At 39.8% G+C, this 27,307-nt stretch overlaps 2 protein-coding genes across 7 annotated transcripts in view; both read left to right on the top strand.

Annotated features, from left to right (window-relative positions):
* LOC148398662 (SH3 and PX domain-containing protein 2A-like) overlaps positions 1-22,779 on the top strand; it is an 82,246-nt gene extending 59,467 nt beyond the window's left edge. For all 6 annotated transcript variants that reach the window (XM_088374699.1, XM_088374701.1, XM_088374700.1 and 3 more), the window contains 7 exons: positions 8,942-9,055; positions 11,708-11,791; positions 15,031-15,148; positions 15,612-16,018; positions 16,316-16,365; positions 16,521-16,640; positions 17,573-22,779. In XM_088374699.1, coding sequence (XP_088230825.1) covers positions 8,942-9,055; positions 11,708-11,791; positions 15,031-15,148; positions 15,612-16,018; positions 16,316-16,365; positions 16,521-16,640; positions 17,573-19,591 — 2,912 coding nt within the window. In that variant the 3' untranslated portion in view covers positions 19,592-22,779. The remainder of the gene's footprint in view (positions 1-8,941; positions 9,056-11,707; positions 11,792-15,030; positions 15,149-15,611; positions 16,019-16,315; positions 16,366-16,520; positions 16,641-17,572) is intronic.
* LOC148398663 (uncharacterized) lies at positions 137-8,934 on the top strand. The gene is made up of 3 exons (XM_088374726.1): positions 137-2,373; positions 3,045-3,135; positions 3,215-8,934. The coding sequence occupies exon 3, from the start codon at positions 5,283-5,285 to the stop codon at positions 5,943-5,945; it is 663 nt and encodes a 220-aa protein (XP_088230852.1). The 5' UTR covers positions 137-2,373; positions 3,045-3,135; positions 3,215-5,282; the 3' UTR covers positions 5,946-8,934.
* Positions 22,780-27,307: the final 4,528 nt, after the last annotated feature.

The following is a 27,307-nucleotide window of genomic DNA, read 5'->3' as shown; positions in this document are numbered from 1 at the left end:
AGTCTAAATCAAGATTTGTTGTATGTTGTGAATGTGGTGACCTGCACGTGCATGCAGTATACACTCAGCTTCTACACTTATCAAGTTGGAAAGGAAAGGTGTGAATGCTTGTGATACTTCTTTTTCAGTTGCAGTGTAGTCAGCTTTCTTATGAGATCCCTCAAGTGCGGTTGCTCTGGTATTGACTCCATCAGAGCTAAACAAAACTTTCTGTGCTGTAGTTAGATGAATGTTGTTGGCTTGCTTGTGTCTTTAACTTACTCCATTGACTCAACTGCTAAATATTTCCAAACAACTGCTGATGTCTTATTTTCCTGCCAAGAATGCTGTAGTTCTACCAAGAACTATGCTGGAAAAATCCAACAGACATTGCTCTGTGTAAGAGGAAGTAGGGATATGTCAGCTATGTGGCTCATATACAGTATCAACTTGCTGTTCTATGCTGTGTGTTTTTACAGTTTTGATCAAAAGCCACATTGCATGACCCAAAATGAAAAGTCTATTAAATTGAATTTCAGGCTCTAAACATGGTACGATTGTGTCACCATTGTGCGATCACCTCAGGTTGTCACACTGACTGTGAGCCAGAATACAGAGCTTGTCAGAAAATTTTTCACATCATTTCATGATGGATTCATATTGATTGGTTCACTGACAGAGATTGTGCCTGACACTGTGAGATAACACCTGTTGCATATTTTATTACATAATATATATAATATGTACTTTTTTTTTTTGTAATTATGTAGCAACTCTGCTTTTATCTATAGGCAATAGTTTCTATGATTCCAAGTCTCAGACAGTGATGTTTGAAGATCATTGAACCAGTCTCCAATGTTTCTCTTGTTTGTGTCACATGAGCAAAAGGAAGCTTGACAGAGTAAAGCAGCTGCACATGGAAATTGCTGCAGGGATGTGGCATTGCTGGAGAAGTTAATGTATTCTAAAGAATGACTTCATGTAGGCAATATATTGTTTTCTTCATCCTGATTTTTATCCAAATCCATATTTTTACTGCTTCTAAAGAATGAATTTAACAATGTAGGCATCATATTTCTTTCTTCATCCTGATTTTATCCAAATCCATATTTTTACTGCTTGGTTCAATGCAGATTAGCATCACGGGTTAAGATGAACAGCTCAATCTTGTTTTGTCACAAAAAAGTCCCAGATACTTCAGTCCACATTGAAAACAAGCACTGAAAATGAACCTAAAGCTGCGAGTTGGAAAGAAAGTCTGATTGTGTGGCTCTTCTGAGCGTGTGAACTTTATTGCACATTTTGTGAGCTGCTGTACGAAATCAAATTTGTGAATCATCCCGAGTGTGGCTAAATGTGTCCTGGAGAGATGAGAGAAATGATGTGTTCTTGGAAAGGATGCTCCAGAAGTGTGACATGTGGCCCAAAAATGAACATCAAACATTCCTGCCGTGTGCTCTGGATAAATATAGTTCACTCACCCCAATGTCGCGGTCTGCACCTTTGTGTCATATTGGAGCACTTGAAACTAAGCACTGAGCGCTCCAAAAAAATCCTCCTTTTTACATTTGAACATTTTTATTTTGGGGCTTTTCCCTCAGAATGAGAATTGGTTTTGGTTTTACCGTTTTGTGCTTTTTACTGTCTGAATTATTAATTATTTTTATTAATTGCTTCATGTACAGCACTTTGTATGCAGTGGTGGATGTTCTAAAGGGCTCCATAAATACAGTTGAGTGGAGATTGCTAACCACTTGAGGCTCAACCCGATTGCTGTTGCTTTAATAGATTCATTGTTGTTGAGTAGCAGAAAGCGAAGCTTTATCAGCACACTGTTATATCTATTAATGTGCAGACAACTGTGGGCTAATGACAACTTTATCCATCATAGAGTGACACAAACACCATGATACTGTACTGTGCTGTTAGACTGGTAGCGTCTCAATAATTGTTGGAATATGTTGTTGCTGTTACGCTAATAGTTTATTGTGATAGTAATATAATCAAACAAATTTGTATGTGCTGCAGCACTTTATGAGGTCTACTGATCACTAATTTGTTACTGTGTTATAACTTGTTACTGTATTGCATATGTCTTTATTGTGATAGTAATATAATCAAACAAATTTGTATGTGCTGCAGCACTTTATGAGGTCTACTGATCACTAATTTGTTACTGTGTTATAACTTGTTACTGTATTGCATATATCTTTGTTTCATAACAGTGTTTTTTTATGCTTTGTATTAAAGGTCTTCTTACTTCTTTCACACTGTCAGACAAGGCAGGTTATGTGTAGCTATTCCTCTGTCATTATAGCAATATTTTATCAGTTTGTTGATCCTGTAAATTATTGGATGCAATTCTACTGCTGCGTAGTACCACTCTGCTAACAGGTAAGAACATTCAGCAGCTGTTGCTTTGTAATGAAGAGTCTTGTGAACTTGGCAAGTGCGGTCCTTTAAATGTTGTCCTAAGAAAACTCGTCTCTATATAGTAATTGAAATGGCTGTGAACCCCGCCATTAACAAAATGGAGGGAAACAAATGTAAAACTGAGACCTCAGCCATTTTTTGATAATAGCATGAAATACATCTTGGGATATATCCCCAGCCTAGTTTTCGCAAGTCAACAACTGATGCATTCTCGGTTTATGTTAATGGGCAAGAACAACATACAGGTATTCCCTGTGTTCTTTGTTTATGCTTACTTCAATTGGACAGCACGTAGACCGTGACTGATAGTTTCACAAGATCACAAAGATGTAAGAACGAACAAGAAAGCGATTTTAGAACTAGCAAGAGCGTAATGCTCAATGAGATGAAGAAAAAATATTCATCAGATGATGACTTAAATGTTCAAGAGTTCCTTGCGTCGAGGGAAAACATTAAAATTGTTGAACGTCTTCAGAATGTTTGCAACTTTGAACGATCCCAGATGAGAACACAAATGTCCTACTTTCAAGAACACTTTAAACGTATTCCCTCAGTGGAATACGGGCTTTACCGAAATCTCTGGCGCATGCTAACATCTCTGTTGACAAATCTGCGATATGTGAAACATTAAGCAAGAATGGATGTCATTGGAGGGCAACTCAGAGGAATCCAGTGCTGACCAAAAAGCGTTGCTCCTGGTTTGACCTGCGCAATTCACTAGAGGTGAGGTCGTTCCTTGAAAAATCTGTCAGTGCGTGTATTCGCCCATTGACTCCCATTTTCTATCTTTTTCCCTTTGGAGGCTGCACTTCTGCAAGGTCTAGCACCTCTCAAAAGCAAAACATCATATTTTATGTTGAGTCATTTTACAGCCTCTGACGGCCACTGATGAGTGTCATCGGCCGGCTCGGCTGTTTCTTGCTGATGTGTGGAAAGGGCGGGATGGAAGTGAATTGCTGCACCGGTCCTATACATACGCTCACACACTGTCCAACAGCTTTATATATACTACATTACAATAATGGCTGAACATTTATTTATATATCATAATAACTCATTTAATATCAAAGGCATATAGTACATACGTCTTTAACAACCTACTCCCAGGCTACCGGAGGCGTGTATACATTTTTTTCATTTAATGTTGTATAAAAGGGTGTGACAGATTCTCACTGAAGCTCAGGCTTGTCTGCTGTGTGAATTATTACACGCACATGCGCGCGCACACAACTCACTCACTTCTGTATGTAGTTAGTTCAAAATTTTTATATGCAAATGAATTCTTTTGCTTTATTTATTAATTATACGATTAATTATTTAATCATTTAGTACTATTTTTATTATTTTTTTATTATTTTGTTATTAATTTAATTAACAAATCATTATTATTTTCAAAAGGTCCTTTTAGTAGTAGTGCATGTTGTTTTATGGAAGGAAAGGCATTATAGGTATTTGAGCTGTCACTAAAGACGATTAGGGAGACGATTAGCTGTGTGATCGGTCGGTGCAAGTGCCGCCTGTCGGTGGGGACGATGCCCGGGGTGCCTTTGGGGTTGTGACTCCAACCTTCTGGAAATTGATTAAACTGTCACCGTTGTATTCAAATCAGTGTTAAAACATATTACTGTTGTATCCAATCAACTGTTAAAACATGTTAAAAAAATCAACTGCCATTGCTGTATTCAAAACAATTAATAAAAATTATTATTCAAACTTCCAGTTTATATTGGTACTGCTGTATTCAAATCAGATGTTATGCTGGTCAAATTTATGTTTTCCTTTGTTTTCAACTTTTATTCAAAATTCTAGTTTATTTGCTATTGCTGAATTCAAATCATGTTATACTGGTCAAATCTATGCTTTTATTTTGTTTTCGCTTCATGGTATATGGTGGTATATAGGTTGCGCTGCAGTGATTTAGATTGTGTGTCTGGTAGTGAAACCTTGGTTGTAATTGGGACGGGACTAGATGAGCAAAATTGCTTCCTCCTGTTTCCCTTTCCGAGAAGTAAGTCATGGCAAACAGATGAATCTGTAATAAGTGTGTTCTTTATGTACATGCCGAAATAAACAAAGCAAATAAAAAATAAAAAAAACGGTACCATGTAAAAGGGCTCTGGATGTTGTGGGGCTGTCATGGCTGACACGCCTCTACAACATTGCGTGGACATCGGAGACAGTACCTCTGGATTGGCAGACTGGGGTGGTGGTTTCCCTCTTTAAGAAGGGGGACCGGAGGGTGTGTTCCAATTACAGGGGAATCACACTCCTCAGCCTCCCTGGTAAGGTCTATTCAGGTGTGCTGAAGAAGAGCGTCCGTCGGGAGGTCGAACCTCGGATTCAGGAGGAGCAGTGTGGCTTTCGTCCTGGCCGTGGAACAGTGGACCAGCTCTACACCCTCGGCAGGATCCTCGAGGGTGCATGGGAGTTCACCCAACCAGTCCACATGTGTTTTGTGGACTTGGAGAAGGAATTCGACCGTGTCCCTTGGGAGGTTCTGTGGAGGGTGCTTCGGGAGTACGGGGTGCCGAGCCAACTGATAAGGGCGGTTTGGTCCCTGTATCACCCATGCCAGAGTTTGGTCCGTATTTCCGGCAGTAAGTCGGATTCGTTCCCAGTGAGGGTTGGACTCCGCCAAGGCTGCCCTTTGTCACCGATTCTGTTCATAACTTTTATGGACAGAATTTCTAGGCGCAGCCAAGGCGTTGAGGGGGTCCGGTTTGGGGACCTCAGCATCACGTCTCTGCTTTTTGCAGACGACGTAGTGCTGTTGACTTCTTCAGGCCGTGATCTCCAGCTCTCACTGGAGCGGTTCGCAGCCAGGTGTGAAGCGGTCGGGATGAGGGTCCCGCACCTCCAAATCCGAGTCCATGGTCCTCGATCGGAAAAGGGTGAAATGCCCTCTCCGGATCGGGGATGAGATCCTGCCCCAAGTGGAGGAGTTTAAGTATCTTGGGGTCTTGTTCACGAGTGAGGGGAGGAATGGAGCGCGAGATCGACAGGCGGATCGGTGCAGCGTCGGCAGTAATGCGGACTCTGTACCGGTCCGTTGTGGTAAAGAGAGAGCTGAGCCAAAAGGCAAAGCTCTCAATTTACCCGTCGTTTTACGCTCCTACCCTCACCTCTGGTCACAAGCCGTGACCGAAAGAACGAGATCCCGGATACAAGCGGCCGAAATGAGTTTTCTCCGCAGGATGTCCGGGCTCTCCCTTAGAGATAGGGTGAGAAGCTCGGTCATCCGGGAGAGACTCGGAGTAGAGTCGCTACTCCTCCACGTTGAGAGGAGCCAGATGAGGTGGCTCGGGCATCTCATCAGGATGCCTCCTGGACGCCTCCCTGGGGAGGTGTTCCGGGCATGTCCCACCGGTAGGAGACCCCGGGGACGACCCGGGACGCGCTGGAGAGACTATGTATCTCAGCTGCCCTGGGAACGCCTTGGGATCCCCCGGGATGAGCTGGATGAAGTGGCTGGGGAGAGGGAAGTCTGGGAGTCCCTCCTGAAGCTGCTGCCCCCGCGACCTGACCCCGGATAAGCGGAAGAAGATGGATGGATGTAATGTTGAAGTTGAATTTATGCTTGAAACACATTCTTTTACAAAAAGTTTGTATTCTTTATTTTAAAGAATGGAAAATGTCAGTAGATAACTGTCCTGCTGAAAGAAGAGAGTCTAATCGTGTGTTTATCATGTTTCTCCAGCAGTAGAACACTCAGTCAAAATCCAGTAAAACGACTGGGATTGTAGGGGTATCACCAGTGAAAATGGCTGTGATTAAATGAGTTGATTCTTAAAAATAATAATAATTAAAGCATCGGCTCCGGCTTTTTTTCACCTATGAGCAATGTTTCCATATGCTAATCAAAGCGCAGATCACAAACAATGCAGTCATTATAATAATGGGTCGTGAGTAGTGATGCACAATATGAACATTGTCAACCGGTACCCGGTTAGTACGTCGCTTCACAGTTCAGAGGTGCTGGTTCGATTCCGGCTCCGGCCTTACTGTGTGGAATTTGCATGTTCTTCCTGTGGCTGCGTGGGTTTCCTTCGAGTGCGCCGGTTTCCTCCCACATTCCAAAAACATGCATAGTAGGCTGAGTGACCACTCCAAATTGTCCGTAGGTATGAGTGTGAACAATTCTACTTAATAATTTAATTCATTCTGTGATCACACTTGTAGGTCAAAAAGTTCATAAGTGGGTGCTATTTTTTCCCATAAGAATATATGTAAAGTGTAAAATGAATCTTTAAGTGAGACAACTTGCTATAGGAGTAGGCACATGCGAAATGAGGGGCTGTGGGAGATGGCGAGTGGGAGAGGGAAGTGGGAGAATCATGTACCGTATGCTTAATTTCTATGTTCGCGACATGCTCTTCTAACTCGTCGCATGATTGACTCCACAAATTGCAAACAAACTTGTCAATATGCCACTGCTATGTGTATATATATATATATATATATATATATATATATATATATATATATATATATATATATATATACATACATACATACATAGTAATCAAACACACGTACCGTATTTTCCGGACTATAAGTCGCTCCGGAGTATAAGTCGCACCAGCCATAAAATGCCCCAAAAAGTGAAAAAAAACATATATAAGTCGCTCCGGAGTATAAGTCGCATTTTGGGGGCAATTTATTCGACAAAATCCCACACCAAAAACGGTCATGAACGAGCAACAACAGGCTAAACGATAGCAACAGCAGGCTAAACGATAGGTATGCTAACGTGACAAACGCAAACAAAGAGCTGAGAACGGGCCTGATGTAACATATAGCGTGATAAAGGAGAACTATTACATGAATAACATGTTTATAAAACCATCGGTGTCACTCCAATTCATTAAATCCTTCGATCATTCGATACGATAGCAACAGGCTAAACGATAGGTATGCTAACGTGACAAACACAAATGAGGAGCTGAGAACGGGCCTGACGTAACATATAGAGTGATTTAGGACAACCATTACATAAATAACATGTTTGTAAAACCATCGGCGTCACTCCAATTCATTAAATCCATCGATCGTTCTTTGTCAACAATGGCTGCGCGCGGCTGAGGGCGCTTGCACTTCAAAATATTCCACAGGCTCATATAACGATAGATAAACTATATTTCAAATAACTATAATATAAGCAATAATATTATCAAACCATCCGTGCACTTTAAATCCATTAAATCCATCGATCAAATTCCTCGTCCTTTGTCAATATCGCCGCGCGTGCGCCCTGACGTCAGCCTCATCTTTATTCCACAGATCTAGTATATAACTATATTGTAGCGTTAACAAAGTACAAGGATAGACGTGGGTTTGGTAAACGGCTCTTTATTCCACAAAACAAACTTCCAAGCATGTGGCGGCGTGGACTTCCAGACACGAGAGCACGAGAGCTCCATGGCAGAGGACCGGGCGTGCGTAATGGCCATGTCCGAGCCCCATGCACCGTTCGCGGACAGCCACTCGGCCGAGCGCCGGCCCCCGACTCAGTAGAGTAGGACCGGGCGTGCGTAAAAGCCATAATAGTTTTTCAAACCTTCTATGTCACTCCAAATCCTTAATTCCTTTAAACTCTTTATCCTCCGTGTCACTTAGAAATGATCACTGCGAATGATGCCGGTAGTTGCGCGGTGCCACTGACGTCACTTGAAATAGTAATCCATTGGTACATCACGGTTCTCCAAACTTTCTTTCTGCTGCTCAATTACTGTTTTCAGCTGCATATTTTACAACTTGAAGTTTGTAACTTGCAAAATTTGACATTTGCAATCAAAGATAGAAGATAGATAGAAGAGTCCTACAAACAAAACTACGCAGCAATAAATATCACAGACGTCCACCATGTTTAATTACTATTAGATCTTTTTTTTCCAGCTGTTATGTAATTTGGCTTCCTCGTAACACTTGCCAGCAGTTTGCAGTTTCTTTTTTATGACATGGGGATAAAGTTGAGCAGAAATAAATGAACCAAGGTACTGTTTCTGCAGTTTTCAATGCACTAACTGAATAAACACGACATGAGAAAACACACAACGAAGCCTTTTGCATGCATGCCAAGAGGGCGTGAACTGAGGCATTTTTTTTACCAAAGATTTTCTCATTGTTATACAATCTAACATTTGCCCTATCTATCGACTGAATCAGATTATTGCATCAGACAACACAAAATGTGGAATACATGTTGTTGTTTTTTTGTTGTTTTTTTTAAAGAAAATGGGCTACACTGCTCACCAAAGCGTTTTAGTCACAATATTTTTTTTGCACCAAGAGCCACGTTACTAATGCCTTCCCTCCCCACTTGCCAATAATAGTATTCGGGACTTGTCAGATATTAAGTTAGTTTTATGAATCATGAGTCATTTGCATGCTGTGTGTATTGCTATATCTCTCCGCAAGGCTGCAGCAGATCTGCTATTCAGTGACTTGCATCTTAGGAGCTACTATATGGGCAACACAGCTGATTTTGTCTTTATAATCCGTTTTGTTTTGTTCTTCCATCTCTTTCAAGGTTGGTGGTTTGTCAGCACAGCGGAGGAACAGGGCTGGGTGCCTGCCACATACCTTGACTCCCAAAGTGGAACCAGAGATGATTTGGATTTAGGAACATCCAGGACAGGAGAGGGTATGTGGGGGAAAAAAAACTTACTGAGACATAAGCATCATTCTGTTTGCACTGTGAGCAATATGAAACATTATTTCACAATTTCACATTTCAAATTCTGTCTGAGAACAATAGCACAACACACAGCAAGTAGTAAATGCTAATGTGCCATCACAGCCACACTTCCAGTTACAACAGTTGCATCATATTGAAATGGCTCTAGACCTCCACCAAAATGGTTAGCAGTTTTTGGCTCCTTTCAATTCCCAGGAGGCAGCAAGTTTTGCAAGAGTCTCATTTCTGTGTATGGTTCCTGTCTTGACTGCTGGGATGGAACTTTTCATCACTCTGTTATATGCCCCTTCTCACTCTAAAAAGAAGAAAAGCCATTTACCATAACTGATGTGCAAACGCATAAGTAGGCACACCTACACAGGTTGTGATGGATGTGAAACCTGTATGTAATTCAACTTCTATCGTGTGAAAAATACTGTATCTGTGTATACAATATATGCACGATACTGGCATGTAGATTGCAAGTAGATTTCCTGTCAAATATTTTTGGTGTTGAAAATCCACCATTGTGTTTTAATCACAGAACAATTCCAGAAATATTTTTTTCATGTAGTCATAATAAGATTGAAGTCAATGTGTTGATAGAAACTAAGGGAAAGGACAAAGCATTTTGGGTCCGTCATTTGGATAATTGAGAAATAGGAAATCAGTGATCCATGGAGCAGTACAAAATAATGTGACTGCAATAATAAAGAATAGTACACACACCAAAAAAAAAATTCACCCTTCAAAAGTCTTCCAGACTGTCTATACACACGCTAAAGATCCAAGAGTGTACGGGACGGTAAATGAAATGTAACTGAATCACTTTAGATAATTCAGGCAATACTTTTCTGTATTGTATTTCAAGAGGACTGTAACAAGTAAATCCAGTCTCACTGAGAAATGGCAGATGATTCCCAATTTTTACTGAAGTATGCTTCCCTAATTCGTTGGCAGTGACACTTAAAAATTGTAAATCCTTGTGTTCAGACTATTTGTGTAAAGCAAAGTTCCTCCTGCAACAGTTTTGGCTGTTAATACTCAAGCCTTCATTTGAGCTTCCACCGCTTCTTCCTCTCGCGTGATGAGATATGGTGTCACAAAATCAAAGAAGAGCAGACTCGATGTTTACCAAGTGAAAAGAGCATTGTTAAATGGCCATGTGGTGTTTTGGAAAATATTTGTAGTCTGGGAAATAACCAACTTTTATGCAGAATGCACGGCTAAGACGTGTGTTTTTTATTATGACCATTTCATTGTTTTTGTCAAAATCCGTTTGAGACAAATCCACTTGCCAAGCCATCATGAATCTTTGTGCGCAATGGAAATTATGTTATCGGCACATCATATTAAAATGAATTGACACCTTTTTTCACAACCCCTAGGTAACACGAAGCGTATATATACAGTATATATACAATGTAATGAATACAATGTGTGCTCATGTATAGTGCTCCCCCTCAGTTTTGAAGGATGATTTTCCACATTATAAGTCGCAGTTTTTTTTTCATAGTTTGGCCGGGGGTGCAACTTACAATATACTCAGGAGCGATTTCTGTGTGAAATTATTAAGACATTATTATATAATTTCACATGTTATTTTCACACTAAACCGCAAGAGGGCGATCTAGGCCTGCGGAATAATTGGAACTGCAACTGATAATGAGTCTGACGTAAACCGCATAGAAGAGGAAGCGCAGCATCTTCTATCTCCTGAGTTAGCGAAGTTGTTTAAAAGTGACACAGAGGATGAAGACCTCATTGGATTTAGTGATTTGGAGTGACACGGACAGTTAGGTAAACTTGTTAGTATGTTATTTATGCTACAGTTACGTATCTGCATAACTCTTAATATGTTACGTGAGGCACGTTCTCACTTCGTTGTTTACGTATCATGTAACGTTAGCATACCGGATATTATTATGCCTGTTGTTGCCTCTATTCTTTTTTTATTTTAAATTGCCTTTGAAGATGACACATCTGTTCTTGGTGTTAGATTTCAGCAAATAAATGTCTCCCAAAAGTGTGACTTATACTCCAGTGCGACATATATATGTCTTGGTCGTCTCTATTATGCATTTTATGGCTGGTGCGATTTATAGTCCAGAGCGTTTTATAGTCCGGAAAATACAGTAATATTTTTATTGTGATCTTGAGTTAATTCCATCACTTCTAAACAATGCTGCTTGTATTTTTATTGTACAACCAGTATAGAAATATGGTCTGAACCAGATAAATAAGACTCATTTTTAATTCCGTGACTAGGATTTGGTGGATTGCAATATTTTTTCATTTGATTAGAGAACATTGTTTAGCCTAACCGCTGTAAAATTATCAGCATTATTTGCATTATTGCATTATATAACCAGATTTAATGTGTCTGCCTGTATTGATGAATGTGAACATTAACTGTGCATTTCTGTTAATCTCATAATTGTCTTAATTTGCTAATTTGCCTTTGAAATACAATAGATAAAATGCAGCTGACTTCAGCATCCATGACTATGAATTATTTGCTCTCGTACTAACAACACATTTCTTTTTTTTTTTCCCTACCCACCCCTTTTGTTTGCTCATCATCATTTATACCATCCTCCTCTTCCTCATCATCATCAGTGACTAAAAGACGCAAGGCCCATCTGAAGAGGCTTGATCGTCGATGGACACTTGGGGGTATTGTGAACCGCCAACAGAGCAGAGGTGAACTTTCAGACACAGTTGAACTTTCACACGCAAATGCTTTGACTACTACACTGAATTGTCTATCGGAATGTTTCTATTTTCTCCGGATTCCACATACAGATTGTCATGAAGCTGAACAAATTACTGCGAGCCTGTTAGGAAGTCAGGCGTCAGCATGGGACATAGATTTGGTACTTTTCAAAATAAAACTGTGCTGCAAACATTTTTTTTCTTCATGAAAACATATTACATATGAATGCGTGTTGTCTATGACTATGACATATTTAAAAGACAAAAAAATGAGGTAGAAATAGATTAAACATGACAAAATAAGGCGATTTAAAGACAAAACGTCCAAGTCCCAAAAATAATGTCCAAAAACCATTTGAATGTGAACATAAGGCAAGTGTGGCTGTTGTTTATAAGTAGCTCTTCATATACTACAAGGTTATCGCGTAAACTCAAACTGCAGTCGTCTGACTTGCAGTCCGCACGTATTCCGTACGGACACTGCAACACACATCAGTGTGAATTAGGCGTTTCAGTTTTTTGCAACATCTGCTCGAGAATATGTAGAAGTTTGTGAAAAAAAAAAACGACCTACAACTAAAAACACCAAGAAGAGAGAATGCCCTAAATATTATCACAAGAAATCATTTTAAATATATTTTTTCATAATTGAAGAGCCCTACTATATTGTGATAGACTGAAACAAGACTTTAAATGACAACATTTATGCTGCTAACTGAGTTGAAAAGATTAAAACTGAATTTTCTGACCTTGTTGTGTAATTTATGCAGCAAGTGTTTTACATTACAACAAATGGGAAAACATTAAATGGACCAAAAAAAATAATAATAGTGATGAATAGATAACATTTATGGGATCAATCTTTGGATTAGTTTATCCCAAAGCCAGTGGTGATCTTCTACACCAAACTATCTAAAATATTTATTGATCTTGATTTGGGCCTTCCCTTAAAGCGTCGGATCATGAAATGATCAAACATTGTTGGTCGCCCCACAACATGAAATTCAGGAAGTCAGATTGTAATTCTTTCTATTCACATCAATACAACCTTGCTGCCAAAGGATTTTTATTGGTCAAGAGAATTTTGACAGGTGATGGTGATGAGTTCAGGCCATTAACCTTTGAAAGCTATTGTATGTTTTCTGTGTGATTGAGGTCGCATGTGGTCAGTTAGTCTTCCTGATGTGACATTTGAGTCACATGGGTTCAAGATGAAATGTGTGCTAGGATGCCTGGAAAGAAATGGAAGGACTGCACTTTTCTCCTGTGGTCATAGGGCACTTATTCTAAGCTTCAGGTATTTTAACTTAAGGGTGTTCAAAAACCTGGGGAAGTGGGAATTTAGAGAAACAAATGGAATTTTGCGAAAATGCTGCTCAATTATTAATACATTATTGTCTTTGCCCTAAACATGTACAACTGAAATGGAAAAATGTTGTTATTCTGATTCCCTTGTATTGTCCTTAACCTCCTTGTTTCTCCTTGACTCTGTGAATGGAATCGCCACTGTTAATGCCTGATAATGCATTGCAGCATTAGTGACAAGATGAGTGAATGCAGTTTTACAGCTCTGTGCTGGGATTTGTGGTGCAGTTTGATTTAGTAGTATTGACCCCCCCAAAAAACAGTCAAACAAATCACTCAAAATGTACATATGTGCTACAAGCAATTTGTTAATGGAAGAAACCCTTACCACCGATGCTTATGCTAAAACAAGACAGATCCCATTTCATCCTGTAACAAGGGCAATAAATATTCAGCTCAACATCAAAACAAGGGACCACATAGCCAGGACAGAGTGCTTTGACTTTTACAGGAGTGTTGATTTGCTACTGATGTCCAAGTGACCTTGTATATTGAAGGTGCCAATGTGCAATGAGAGCCACCCTGCCCTGTGTTTGGCAGGCTGCTTTGTATCATCACAGAGCGCCATTACTGACAGCAGGTCCCTAATCAGATTTATAGAATGCCTCTGAGCACCCACTCAGCTTTCTCCACTGCACTGTATGGCTCACCACATTTGTGTTGTTTTGTAAAGTACATATCTTACAAGAACACTGTTATATATTCATGGTGATTGGCCTAAGATGTGGTCTGGAAAAAATAATGAAGACCTCAATGCAGCTATGCGAGGACAGCTAATAGGTTTGTTGAGTGCCAAATTGTCACGCTTACACAAAGTATCATGGAAATTGTATTTATTTCTTTTTAATTATTGTAACAAACAAAAATGAAAACAATTCATTCTCATAATTTGGAGGAATAAATGAGCAACTAAAAATAAATACACTACATTCACACCCATAAAGTACAATGAAAATCTACAGGTTTACATATTGACTATGTAGAATTGTGCAGCAACTATGTCATTGATTATTCTATGTAAAATAAGCAATATTCCCATCTAATTGCTTTCTTTGAAACCCCAGCTTCATCGCTGGAGTCAAATCTACTCCACAGTTTTTAACTTGACTGTATAGAAGTAAAATGAAGGCGAATAATATCAAACATTCCTTACTGAAGAAAAACACCCTTTAGCTGTGACTCCTGTTTTCTTGAGAAATCTCCCTCCATCAGCCATCTCATATTAAGGCTTCTCTACCTCATCAGCTTCTGCATTTTACATCCCTCTTTGGATTCTTTTCACCAAAGTCATTGCTATGCATATTTAAAGAATGGTTCTTTGCTGCCTACCATAATAATTCATTATCCACTATAAAAATCTAATTTGCTGTCTACGAATCAGCTATCTGTCCCACTTCCTGGAAGTCCAATCTATACTAGTCTTGCCTCATTCTATGCTGCTTGCTCAACATTCTACTGCTCTCCAATAAATTTAAAAAGGGCACAATAATAATAATGATAAGGTGTACGGTTTCCTTAAATGAAGTGCAAAACACATGACGCAGACATTTCTATTCTTAACATCTGAGGGACTCATTATTATATATTTGCTGATAATTAAATGTGTTTGTATTAAGTAAGATGAATGCTGCATCAAAATCCAGATCCCGTGAAGTACCAGACAGCAGCGATTACTAATAAAGGGACTCTTTGTTATCTTTAAGGACAAAAGTGAGGGTCTTGTGTTCTATTATAGTCTTCAGGTAGAAGTGAAATGTGGTGAACATATTTAGCCATAATGCTATTTAAAACAATGACAGACTGCTAAATACTAAATTTAATTTCACTTTCTCTTTTCATTCTCAACATCCATTGGCCTTCAGAAGAGAAGTATGTAACAATACAGCCATATAGCAGTCAAGGGAAGGATGAAGTCAGCTTTGAGAAAGGAGTCACTGTGGAAGTTATTCAAAAGAACCTTGAAGGCTGGTGGTATGTCAGGTGAGTGCAACTTTGCACTATACATAAAATGTTTACACATGTATATCACATGTTACACATGTATATCACAATAATATTCACAAGGTTCTGTAATGCAAGGGTGCATTTCTGTCAAATCAATATGGACACAGTATGCTATCTTTCATGTTAGATAGATGGCAAAATCCCATAATCCCAACAATAAGAACCTGACGGTACACAACAATTTGGGATGTTCAACTTCAACACCACTGTTATCACATCTGATATTAGTACAAGTATTCACTCAAGGACTCACTGATATCAAGTACCAATACCTGACGCACATAATGATCGCCGGTTACGTACACATTTTTCCTTGTTCTTGATTAACTTTATTCCCAGATATTTTTTTCCCCTCAATAAATGTTTTTGCAAGATCAACTTTTTTGTTCATTGCTATGTGGCACTTTTACTCACACTGAAGCTATCCTTTTGCCCTTAGATATTTAGGGAAAGAAGGATGGGCCCCTGCCTCTTACTTGAAAAAGTTAAAAGAAGACTTCTCTCCTCGAAAGAAGCCGCTGTCGGGCCCTGTGGAAATCATTGGCAACATCATGGAGATCAGCAGTCTTTTACAAAAGAAAGCGGTCAGTGAAAAGGACATCCAGACAGACGGCGAGGGTAGCACCACACCAGAGCGCCACATCACCAAGAGTGAGATCAGCTTGCCCATGCCCTTTAGCTCTGAGATCAATGCTGAGACAGGCAGGCGGTTGAGCGCAGGCCGTGATACCAACAGTCCATGTCTGGGAATAGCAGCAGCGAGCTCTGCACGAAGCGAAGCCAAAGCGAGAGGCGAACCGGGTTCCCCGGCCGTTGCCAGAGTTGCACCTCACAGAGTTGAAGTCGGTGAGTATTTTTGGTATTGTATCTTATTCAACCCTGAATCTGTGGCGTTTCGTGGAGTGTTGATTGTATTTGTGAATATGAGCATTTAACTCAAATGAAGTCATTTTCCATTTGTGTAGGCTTTGCCTCCATAGGTAAGCTACACTGGTTCTCTACCTAATGAAAACCTAACCTGTGATATAATGTTGTGTGGATCTCCATCCTGCTCACCTACTAAAAACACATGTCAATTGTTTGCTTCGCTAGTGATTGTTGTTTGAGTGCTTGCATTTGACATTATTGACTTTTTTTTATTAGGGTCTCCCAATCTGAGACAAAAACCTCCTCCAAGAAGAGGGACCAATTTGGTAAGACATTTGACACATAGCATTCCTGCAGAGTGGAATTGCATTAGCTAGCACATCTGGATCACAATCTGGGTTCAAACATTCGCTTGAACCTTTTGGTGTGGAGTTTTCATATTATCTCTGCTAATGACAAATTTGCTTCCTTTGCTTATAAGGGGTTGCAGTTGCCCAAGCCACCAGAGCCACCTGCTGTGGAAGCAGAGTATTACACCATTGCAGATTTCCAGTCCTCCATTTCTGATGGCATCAGCTTCCGTGGAGGACAAAAGGCTGATGTGAGGAGCCATAAACACATCACTCATCACTTAATTGATTCAGCCAATGCTTATTAGTTGGGCATGATTGCTGGACATCATATTGCAATTCAATCTTTGTAGTATTTTTTTTTTCTTTGATTTTTTTCGAGGGGGGGGGGGGGGGGGTGCTGCAGCCTGCAGCAGACAAAATCTAGATCCCAAAACCTGAAATCTGAAAGGATGATTATTGAAATTCAGCCTAAAACGTGTATGTGTTTAAGGTTTACGTTGCCTGAGGCAATTCAGTTCTTGGGCCACGGTTTGGCGCATTTTTGGTATGGGTTTTGTGCATTAAAAAAATTCTCTCTAAAATGTTCTCCTTATTCTCCTTGTCATAAAAAACATTTTGTACGGCACTGAATTGAAAAAACTTATTTCAAGTTAACTGTTATTTAAACAATTGTAACTTTTTTAAAAGGGGAATTGTCTCTTATTCTTTGATTAATTGTAAAAACAATACAGTAGTATCATAATGTAAAACAAATGATCATACAAAAATGTAAACAAAAAACACTACTTACAAAACATATAACAGTTGGGTTCAGCATTGTGCGAGTGGTCATGCTCGCACTCTTCAGACCTCACAGTTAAGTTGAGCGTTTTCATTATTGATCAACCCACACATCTTTGTACACAGAAAAGGCTGCAAATCTTTATCAATGCAGTTTGAATGCTGTTGCTTCTTCAAAATTCTGAATCTCAAATCATTCTAGTGATTTTATGTTAACACACTTTCAAAGCAACTATGATTGAGTGAATGGCACACACAAACACGTCATCAATGCAATGGCAGAAAAACCACAGTCCGTAAGGGTAGATTTTACCGTGCACAATGTACCGTGCCATCCCAAATAAAGACGTAAAGATGTGAAAATGTGCAGTTTTAAAGTTTTGTCTCCTTTGTTGTATAGGTGATAGAGAAGAACCCTGGAGGTTGGTGGTATGTACAGATTGGAGAGATGGAGGGCTGGGCACCATGTTCTTACATCGATAAACGCAAGAAGCCCAACATCAGCCGTCGAACCAGCACCCTGACCAGGCCCAAAGTCCCACCCCCAGCACCGCCTGTGAAAAAGCATGATTCCGAGGAGCCACCTCCTCCTACCACATCCACTCCTAAAGTAACAGACTCAGTAAAAAGGTCTGTGTATGAGGAACCTGAATACGATGTTCCTGCAATTGGCTGTGAAGGTGAATCGGATACAGATTCTCTCAAAGATGAACATTGCCTGGATGTTAAGATTAGTAATATAGTCAGCAACAAGTATCGCAGTTCCCCTCCTTTAAGTAAAGCTTCCCCTCCCGTCTGCAAAAAATCACCAGTTTTCACCCAACGGAGGGCCTCATTTAGATCCGTCGAAGAAGTTGCTAAAGAGGAATGTATCTATGAAAATGACGGCTTTCGCTCTAGTAGTGGGATGGAGGGAAAGACAGCTAAAGTGTCAAGTGAGCCCAACTCTCCAAGGACCTACCATTCTTCAACAGTTCCACGCAAACCATCTGGGTCTTCACCGTTGCCTGGTCACCCCACAGAAACAATGACCCCAGAGATGAATAGAAGAAGCCAAACTCTTGGTAGACATACAGACATTCACTTCCGGTCACATGAGAACAGTCCCCATTCCTCGTCAGACGAATTGAATCGAGGCAACAAGAAATGCACAGGCACTAGCCAGGATGTGGAGCAGAGAATAGGTCAGAGCCCGTCGACTAGACCGAAGCCTTCTGTCAGACCTAAACCACTCCTGACTAAGTCAGATCCTCAGAGTCCTGAGAGGATGGACATCAGTTCCCTGAGACGCCATTTGAAGCCCACAAGTCATTTACGACTTGGACCGAAGCCTTCTCGAGGAGAAGACGCTGAGACAACCTCTGTAATATCATCTGAGGAACCTGTCAGCTCACGCAGTGCATCGGAACTTTCATCTGTGTACTCCAAAAGTACCTATGGAGAGACTGACGCAGTGGGATCCTGTCTCTACCGCTCCCTGGATGCCTACAAGAAAGTCCAAGAATCTGAGATCAGCTTTCCAGCTGGGGTGGAGGTGGAAGTTCAGGAGAAGCAAGAGAGTGGCTGGTGGTACGTGCGCTGGGGTTCTGAGGAGGGTTGGGCTCCCTCATACTTTTTAGAACCTGTCAAGCGAGCAGGTGATGCTGCGAGGCGAGAATCAGATGGACATGGCAGTGGTGGCAGTAAGTCCAATAGCCTTGAGAAAAATGAAAAGCACGTTATGGCTCTAAATAATGTCAATATACAGGGTCTGACCCAGCAGCATCAAGGATTGCAAAGGAACACTCCGCCAATTCCTTCTAAGCCTCCCGGGGGCTTCACAAAGCCATCTGGGGTGGTTAATGGAAGTGTGCGGATGAGGAATGGGGTACGCCAAGTGGCAGTGAGGCCTCAGTCTGTATTTGTGACGTCAACGCAGCCAGCTAAGGATACACATTACATGACGGGATCCCTGAGACGAAATGACACACTTGGCAGGAGTGATCGCTATGGCTCCGGTTCTGCCACACTTGGAGTCCACCGAAATGCCTCCTTCAGCACAGTGCGGCCACACGTGGTTGTTGAAAGTCAGACAAGACCTGCCGAGCGCTCGAACCTTGGGTTCTCGGTGAGCGGGTCCGTCTCAAGCAATGTCCAGGATCCCCTTGGCAGATTAAGCCAGCGCAATGGTATCCCTGTGTCCACAGTCCGTCCCAAACCCATAGAGAAAAGCCAGCTGATCAAAAACAACCTTGGTAGGGATGTGTATGTGTCCATCGCCGATTACCGTGGTGATGAAGAGACTATGGGATTTACTGAGGGCACCTGTCTGGAGGTCTTGGAGCGAAACCCCAATGGTTGGTGGTACTGCCAGGTGCAAGACAGCCTGCTTCCCCGGAAAGGCTGGGTCCCATCCAATTACCTCGAGCGCAAGAAATAAAAGCCACCCATATTCACTTCAACACATTTTCTTTTTGAAGTCCCTGAGGACGTGGGTGACATAATCCTTTAAGAATGTTACCCACAGTCTCCCACAAGCAATACACCATTGAATATAGCCACTTCAAGAAAAGGACACATTAAGTACTGGGGTACTTAAATAGGTGTACGGAGAGCGTGAAGCATTTTACTTTGGAGCGAAAGCAAAGGATCTGGGACAATATTTGACAAGGCCCACCTTACAACATGGTCAGAAAGGGGTTTTTCTATAATTACATCACAGGTTGTGATGGTTGATAAGTGCCTTTTGTGTTTCACCTAAATGGAAGTACTAAATGGTGGATAGATAATTGTTACACCAACCAAATCTTTTAAATGTGCCATACATCTTTGAATACCACCGCTTGGTGACTCCAACATCAAGTTGAAACAACTGTTTGGGATCTAGCGTGATAATTGGTTAAGGCTTAAATGGAAGGCACATGTTTGATGGGCTGAGAATGATATTTCAAGTTCCACTAATCAAAAAAAGGCTTTTCATTTGTCTGTTGTATTTTTAATGTTTGTGTTTAATGTAGAGTTGATGATTCCTTAGATAATTATTTCCGCTTTCTTGTGACATCTCATCTGCCAGCAGCCAATGCGATCAAAGTAAAAGCTCTTTCAACATTCTACAACTCGAGTGACTTTTGCAAAACACACAATAGTCTAATTAGTCGCAACGTATTGACCCTTTAGAGTTTATAAACAATGTGGCGTCATTTTGGGGATGTGGCTTAGCTGGAGGCAAAAAGATCCAGCACACTCGCTTGAAAACATAGGTGAGCATTTTTCAACGTCATTTATGTAGAAATGGACACAAAAAATTGTCATTTGAATGAATATGTGAGTAAATTAACTCTACGACCATAAATGTTAATCAGGTCGTTGGCCGTAAAGGGGCCCATAGACTTTTGAATAATCAGTCGCGTATTTGTGCCTAATGTTTTGCCCCCCCCCCCCACTCCCCAAATCAAAACATCCAGTACATCAAATTACAAATGATTAGAGGAGATATAAATCGTCTAAAGCAGATTATTTTGCAATATGGAACAGCATTTTTGAGGGGTAAGTTAATATCCTGAAGTGAAACAATTATTACCCAAGTGATTAATAGTTCGTTTCACAGCGTTTTGTTGACTGTGTTGTATATCTGTTGTATATATCTTTTACAAAATATTACTGCTGTTGTGTGAGTGCCGTGCCGACTGGAAATTCCGGGAATAATTTAAATCCAGGAGCATACTGTACAAATGCCTTTGTATTGCATTTGCCCATAATGTGAGCATTTCATTCATTTATGGTACAAATAATCAAGTGTTCCACAAAATACATTGAATAAAAACCATAAACAGTGCATAAACATATCTATTTTACCATTAACATTACTTGCCTCAAAGTGCTTTAATGCAGACTGTTTCATTTTCAGTAAGCTCTTGACATTTTAGCAGTTTAAACAGGAATATGGAATGTCAAACTGAATTCATCATTTTCAAATTTGACCCGGCACACCAGGCTTTAAAAAGTAAAAAAAGTTTTGTTTTTTTTCAGTAATGTAATCAATAACTGTAATTTCATATCTTAATCAAGAAACCATCATTTGTTTTATTTTTTGTATTTGGAAAAATAACACAACAATGAGACTTTAGCATTAAGATATACTTTTGATTAAAGGCTACCTACATACTCTTGTATTAACTATTACAGAAACAATACTTTACCAATTCTTAATTTGGAACAACTGGGCCAAGTGTCGAATATCACAACATATTTGTTGAGCACTGTAGATAAATCTTAGCATGGTAAAATATTTTTTTTTAAATAAAAACTAAACAAAAACAGGAAATAAGATTTTCATACTTTAGATTTAAGAGTTTTTACAGCCCAAATGGCCGATGTTCAAGACTGCTGAAATACATTTTCTAATGAACAGTGCTAACTTTATTTGTTTTCTGCTGGACAGTATTATTAAAATGAATAAAAGGTACCTTATCTGCTAGAACGCAGTTATCTATTTTGGCAAAACTGTTTTAATTTAAATGTGAATGCACAATTACAGTATTGAGGAATGAAGTGGTTCTGTTTTGTTGATTGATGCACTATGAAAACATGTTTTTACTGGGCCTTAATTTTAAGACGCAGTCAACACTCAGCATAGTAGTTAGAAATTTTTTATTTTAATTTTGCTCACTTCTAAATTATTTTATTTCCTTCGTGACCAATGTACTGAACAGATGCAGTAAAATTGTGAAATAGAGACATCATGTGGCTATGAAAAGACACTACAAAAGGATTTTATTATTTATCTTGTCTACCTCAGTGCAATGAGAAATGCACTGCCGGTCAGTGAGCCTTAAAAAAAGTATACAATTTGATTGTCTATTTTTCACAGCTAAAATCTTTTCTATTACAGGCCTTTTTTTTTTCTCTCTTAAAAGTAGTTTTTTTTATGCTGTGCGCTGCAACTTCAACAAACCATGGGCACTTCCTTCATCTTTGTTGTATTTTACATAATGCCTGATTGAGGTACATATTTATTGTAAACTGTCATATGTTATTGGTTTGACAATCAGTTTGATTATCCACATTAAAATAAGGAATCATGCATATGAATTGAAAAAAAAAACGTTCATGTTTGCACAGTAACTAAAGTGATTTTATTGTGGGACGGAAGCATTGCTATGAAGTGATGCAAACGTAATTCATGGACCAACAATTCGAAACAGATCCTCTCTTGCCATAAGGCAGCATAACTAGACGAAGGCATTATGTAAATGTGCGTCTCGCTTTAACATTTTTGCCCAAGCTATTACACAGTTTATCGTGGTTTTGTCTTTTTTATAAAGCTGAATTTACTTGGCTGATTGCAAGGGAATTATTTTATGTGGTTTGTATTTTTACCCCCATCAGCCCTGGGGAAAATGTGCAATAGTAATGTGTGGAGGATAATGATTGCAGGTCTAAAATAAGAACAATATGAAGGATTACACGTTGCATGTTGGGTGTAGGTATTCCCTGCCAAATAACCATTTCTTGTTCTTGGCTTTTCCAATGATTTCAAGAATGCCATATGTGTATTTGTCAAAAAGAGTAAACATGACAAACCATTTTCTCATTAAACTAAAGTCCATGCTCATTGGACCAAAGCAATTGTATGTGACAACTTATATTCTTGTACCTTGGTAGAAATGACTTAATGACACATGTGAGTCTTTGCTCATCCTTATGGAAATACTCGACAGAAAAGACAAAACAGCAAGCCATGAGCTTATTTTGCTGTTGAAATTGTTGACAACGGGGACTACTTCACAGATGGAGAGTTGTGGCACCAGGGGCCTCCTCTGAGCTGTCACATTTGTGCGTGAATGGAATTTTGATATTCGTGTAATTTATGTCGTCTCCACTCCTCTTTTCTCTGTTTGCTCCTCACCTTCATGGATGTCTTCATTGACATTTACAGTTTTATTACTAACCAGTCTTAACAGCTATGTTATTGGACGCTGGCCTACAAATGAAATCCACATTCTAAAAAAGAAAAACTTTTGCCTTTTAAGTATTTAAATTTTAGTGAGTGTTTAGGGGACAAATAAAACTTATTGTGCAAAGTATGTCCAATATCTGTTGATAGATTATACATTTTGAGATCAAGCTAGGTCCTAAAACGTCATGAATGCGCAATATTTGCCATGATCATACACTACCGTTCAAAAGTTTGGGGTCACATTGAAATTTCCTTATTTTTGAAGGAAAAGCACTGTACTTTTCAATGAAGATAATTTTAAACTAGTCTTAACTTTAAAGAAATACACTCTATACATTGCTAATGTGGTAAATGACTATTCTAGCTGCAAATGTCTGGTTTTTGGTGCAATATCCACATAGGTGTATAGAGGCCTATTTCAAGCAACTATCACTCCAGTGTTCTAATGGTACAATGTGTTTGCTCATTGGCTCAGAAGGCTAACTGATGATTAGAAAACCCTTGTGCAATCATGTTCACACATCTGAAAACAGTTTCAGATGTACAGTTTCGTTACAGAAGCTACAAAACTGACCTTCCTGTGAGCAGATTGAGTTTCTGGAGCATCACATTTGTGGGGTCAATTAAACGCTCAAAATGGCCAGAAAAAGAGAACTTTCATCTGAAACTGGACAGTCTATTCTTGTTCTTAGAAATGAAGGCTATTCCATGCGAGAAATTGCTAAGAAATTGAAGATTTCCTACAATGGTGTATACTACTCCCTTCAGAGGACAGCACAAACGGGCTCTAAGCAGAGTCGAAAAAGAAGTGGGAGGCCGCGTTGCACAACTGAGCAAGAAGATAAGTACATTAGAGTCTTTAGTTTGAGAAACAGACGCCTCACAGGTCCCCAACTGGCATCTTCATTAAATAGTACCCGCAAAACACCAGTGTCAACATCTACAGTGAAGAGGCGGCTGCGGGATTCTGGGCTTCAGGGCAGAGTGGCAAAGAAAAAGCCATATCTGAGACTGGGCAACAAAAGAAAAAGATTAAGATGGGCAAAAGAACACAAACATTGGACAGAGGAAGACTGGAAAAAAGTGTTGTGGACGGATGAATCCAAGTTTGAGGTGTTTGGATCACAAAGAAGAACGTTTGTGAGACGCAGAACAAATGAAAAGATGCTGGAAGAATGCCTGACGCCATCTGTTAAGCATGGAGGAGGTAATGTGATGGTCTGGGGTTGCTTTGGTGCTGGTAAGGTGGGAGATTTGTACAGGGTAAAAGGGATTCTGAATAAGGAAGGCTATCACTCCATTTTGCAACGCCATGCCATACCCAGTGGGCAGCGCTTGATTGGAGCCAATTTCATCCTACAACAGGACAATGAGCCCAAACACACCTCCAAATTGTGCGAGAACTATTTAGAGCAGAAGCAGGCAGCTGGTATTCTATCGGTAATGGAGTGGCCAGCGCAGTCACCAGATCTGAACCCCATTGAGCTGTTGTGGGAGCAGCTTGACCGTATGGTACGCAAGAAGTGCCCATCCAACCAATCCAACATGTGGGAGCTGCTTCTGGAAGCGTGGGGTGCAATTTCTCCAGATTACCTCAACAAATTAACAGCTAGAATGCCAAAGGTCTGCAATGCCGTAATTGCTGCAAATGGAGGATTCTTTGACGAAAGCAAAGTTTGATGTAAAAAAAATCTTATGTCAAATACAAATCATTATTTCTAACCTTGTCAGTGTCTTGACTCTATTTTCTATTCATTTCACAACGTTTGGTGGTGAATTAGTGTGACTTTTCATGGAAAACACAAAATTGTTTGGGTGACCCCAAACTTTTGAACGGTAGTGTACCTCTCAAATTGTCTTTAACCTAATCAAATTTAAGGTGGCCTGTAGCAGGCATCCAAATTCAGTTCATCTTTCAGTAAATAAGGGTTCAAGGGTTTTCTTATTCAGCTCTTCAGAAACAAAAAAGGAAGAGTTTTCAGGGTTATATGTTTTAACATTTGCTTCGTAAAAGCAGTCAATGAAATAATTAGGTAGTGAAGGGAAGAGATGCTTTCAGATGTTCCCACAGTGCCAAATGCGGCCTGTGTTCAACTTTTAACCCTCTCACAGCTTCTGGCATGAAATTTTCATATGATGCGGCCGGGAAGCACCATTGACCACAGGAGAATATGTACCCCCAAAAAAATCTATTTCACCAGAAGGCAGCAGCAAACCTGTGGCTGCACTTTAAAGTGCTTTTCGGAAATATGCTTCCAGCACACACAGCAAGCCCATTTCTAAAATGGAGACTCTCGCAAAGAAAAGGACACCGCTAGCAGTGTAGTAAGGTTTATCCAAAACTGATATTTATTAATTTGTACTCAGAATGAAGCCGAAGACTCAAGACATTGTTTTGGTCAAGTAGAAATTCTACAAATCACAACAAAGGTTCTGAGCTCAGTGTTTGAAACTACACAACTGAAGATCAATAGAAGATGGTTGAGGTGTGACGTTAAGATTGAAAGATGGCAGTCGAGTACAGTAGGAGGTACAGTAGAAGGAGAGAAATAGAGATGTCAACTATCTGCAATCAAGGGCATTCCTTGGTAGCTACTGTAGTGGTTCACATAGCTAATTTTGTGGCACGGGCATGATGTCAATGGCATTTAATGGATTAGAGTTCGGGTTAATTTATGATCAGATGCACTGTTTTCATGGACACAAAAAATTAGGACGTGCGTGTTCATGCGTCACACTTTCGTACGGAACAATCACTTGCGCAGATTGACCAATTATGCCGGAAATAGTAGTAGAAGAAGAAGCCGTAGCAACTTCTGTGTCAACCAAATATCGCTCCGTCCATTTCGACTTTAAACCACTTATTTGTCTTGTTTACAGTGTTATGTCGCGTTAACACTTCCTAATGGAGCTGCAGTAAATTAAAGTCCCAATGATCATCGTCACACACACATCTGGGTGTGGTGAAATTTGTCTTCTGCATTTAACCCATCCCCATGTGATTTTGATCCATCCCCTGGGGGAGAGGGGAGCAGTGAGCAGCAGCGGTGCCGCGCTCAGGAATCATTTGGTGATCTAACCCCCCCAATTCCAACCCTTAATGCTGAGTGCCAAGCAGGGAGGCAATTGCCATTTATATAGTCTTTGGTATGACCCGGCCGGGGTTTGAACCCACAACCTTCCAGTCTCAGGGCGGACACACTACTACTACACTGTTAAAAATGGCTGTGAAATCCACAGTTACTTACTGTATCAAACACAGTAACTTACTGTGTATTATTACAGTAGAATGCTGTAATTGTTACAGCTACACCTCGTAAACATGACAAAATCACAGTAGGATAAGTATTACAGTGAAAAACACAGTAGTCGAAGCATTACTGTAAAGAAATCACAATAGCCAGTATAGTACTGTAAATAGAAAAGTAAACTTACTGTAATTTTATTGTCAATGTCGACTGTTAAAAATGGCTGTGAAATCTACAGTTACTTAGTGTATTAAACACAGTGACCTTATTGTGTATGATTTTTACATTAGCTTGCTGTAATTGTTACAGTTAAACTTCGTAAACATGACAAAATCACAGTAGGATAAGTATTACAGTGAAAAACACAGTAGTCGAAGCATTACTGTAAAAAAATCAAATAGCCGGTATAGTACTGTAAATAGAAAAGTAAACTACTGTATTTTTATTGTCAATGTTGTTGATGAATGAACATTGAAAATTCCTATTTAAATTTATATATATATATATATATATATATATATATATATATATATATAGATAAATTTACTCCTCACCCCCCGTGGGTGGTCTCTTTTTCCCTTCAAGCTCGGGTCCTCTACCAGAGGCCTGGGAGCTTGAGGGTTCTATGCAGTATCTTTGCTGTTCCTAGTACGTCACTTTTCTGGACTAGAAATGGAAACAAAAATGTTTGGGGGTTTGCCTGAGCTGGGGATATCGAACGGCGTGGACCTGAAAGAAACTCTCAACCTATATATATATAATATATATATGCACATGCATATATATATATATATATATATATATATATATATATATATATATATATATATATATACAAGACTTTGTGTTGTGCTGTGTGTTTTTTGTTGTGTTTCTATGTGTTTCAGTTTGGCAGCGAAAACGGCTCCGAGAGAGTGCTGTTTTTCTTTAACTGACCAGATTCTCTTTT

Source organism: Syngnathus floridae, chromosome 4 (genome assembly GCF_059516105.1).
Source record: "Syngnathus floridae isolate MCC-2025c chromosome 4, RoL_Sflo_1.0, whole genome shotgun sequence".
In the NCBI taxonomy this organism is placed as follows: Eukaryota; Metazoa; Chordata; class Actinopteri; order Syngnathiformes; family Syngnathidae; genus Syngnathus; species Syngnathus floridae.
The sequence above is the reverse complement of the archived record's forward strand: the minus strand, read 5'-3'. Positions and strand labels throughout refer to the sequence as shown.